The 1,588-nt window shown below is 35.2% G+C and overlaps 1 protein-coding gene across 1 annotated transcript in view; it reads right to left on the bottom strand.

Annotated features, from left to right (window-relative positions):
- SARC_11912 (hypothetical protein) overlaps window positions 1–359 on the bottom strand; it is a gene marked incomplete at its 5' end in the record, with an annotated part of 2,311 nt that extends 1,952 nt beyond the window's left edge. The window contains one exon of the mRNA XM_014293993.1: window positions 190–359. Within this exon, the coding sequence (XP_014149468.1) occupies window positions 190–359 (170 nt within the window). The remainder of the gene's footprint in view (window positions 1–189) is intronic.
- Window positions 360–1,588: the final 1,229 nt, after the last annotated feature.

Here is a 1,588-nt window from a genome sequence, read left to right as displayed (position 1 = left end):
AGATAGACAATATATTATATATATAATATATATATATATGTATATACATATATATATATATATATATATATATATACATATATATATACATACATACATACATATATATATATATACACGCACACACACATATATATAACAGAACAGTATATAGTGGTAATACTATGATAGTAGCTTTGTAAAACGTACCTGTAATGAGTCATTGACAGCCATATACTTCTTCATCATTAATTCCAATCCTTTAATGTACTCCTTCTTCCGCTTCCGACATTCACGTGCCGATTGGCGATTTTTCTCCAGTTTCTGCTCTTTTCGAGTTTCTTCGTCCAGTTCATCGTCTTCGCAGGACTCTGAGGTCTATAGAAATAGAATTCTAGGGTTTAAGGATGTACCTAATAGTCTACAATATATATATATATATATATATATATAGTGAACATCAATGCACAAATACAGCTTCATATTTTATTTGCACTCCTTGATACAGGTAAAATAAAACCACATTAAGATCAACAATTCACCACTTCTTATTACCTCACGTGTTCATTTAACCAGGCCACAACCAACCGCATGACTATCATTGTACGCACATATCATCAGGACGGTGAGCACTGCTGCAGCAATACACTGGAGAAGCTATAGCTGCACTCACACGTATTGCAAACTACACCCTACGAGTGCATTTAAACAGACCAGAACTGTACGTGTGGTTGGCGACCACACATTGCGCTATACGCGAGTACAAGCCCCCGTGTTCAAAGTCTGTCTGGGTCTCTTCGACCAGCAGACAGTCTCCATAGCAACACACTACCTTCGATACAGACATAAAACACTTCTACACAACACGGGATTCCCGTCCCCAAGCATTTCTTATGCCTTGATACACTATGCAGAGCTACATGGATGCGTGCAAATAAGCGTTGGACCACCAATAACTCATGTTGAATTCTCAGAAGGGATATGGGAGTAACTGTTAACGCATTGATCATATAATTAGAAGGGAACTACTACGGAAGTCGATCAATGCGATGTGAGATTTACGCTATATGTATCTATATCTATATATAATATTATATATATACACATATATATAGATGGCGTTCGGTTCAAAATTTCAACTTCTGTAACCAGAACATGCAGGACAAAAAACTAATAGTTCAATGTGTTTATCTGAAATCAGGATGAGCTTGTCTCAAAACCAATAAACGATACGTCTTTCACAGCGTAAGTTTTACGTCCGTGATCCGTACATTCCCGGATAGGAATATAAAACTAGAAACAAACTAGCCACATATCTCATACGCCTCTCATTCCGCCCCACACAGTGATTGTGAGGAAATGAAGAAAGCGTGCAGGTTTGCATAATAATTCGATAGAAATGACACAATTTTGATCTTCCACTTTCCGCTTCGATTTACGTTGTGAAAGCTTAAAGCTTGACCTAGGCACACATCCAAATAAACATTTTAATATATACTCATTAACGTGATGTACGTGTACATTATGCATATATATATATATATAGATATATATTGTACATTTATATATATATATATATAATAATATATATTGTACATACATATATATA

The sequence above is a fragment of the Sphaeroforma arctica genome (assembly GCF_001186125.1).
Source record: "Sphaeroforma arctica JP610 unplaced genomic scaffold supercont1.1951, whole genome shotgun sequence".
Lineage (NCBI taxonomy): Eukaryota > Ichthyosporea > Ichthyophonida > Sphaeroforma > Sphaeroforma arctica.
This window is presented reverse-complemented; position numbering and strand designations above follow the sequence as displayed.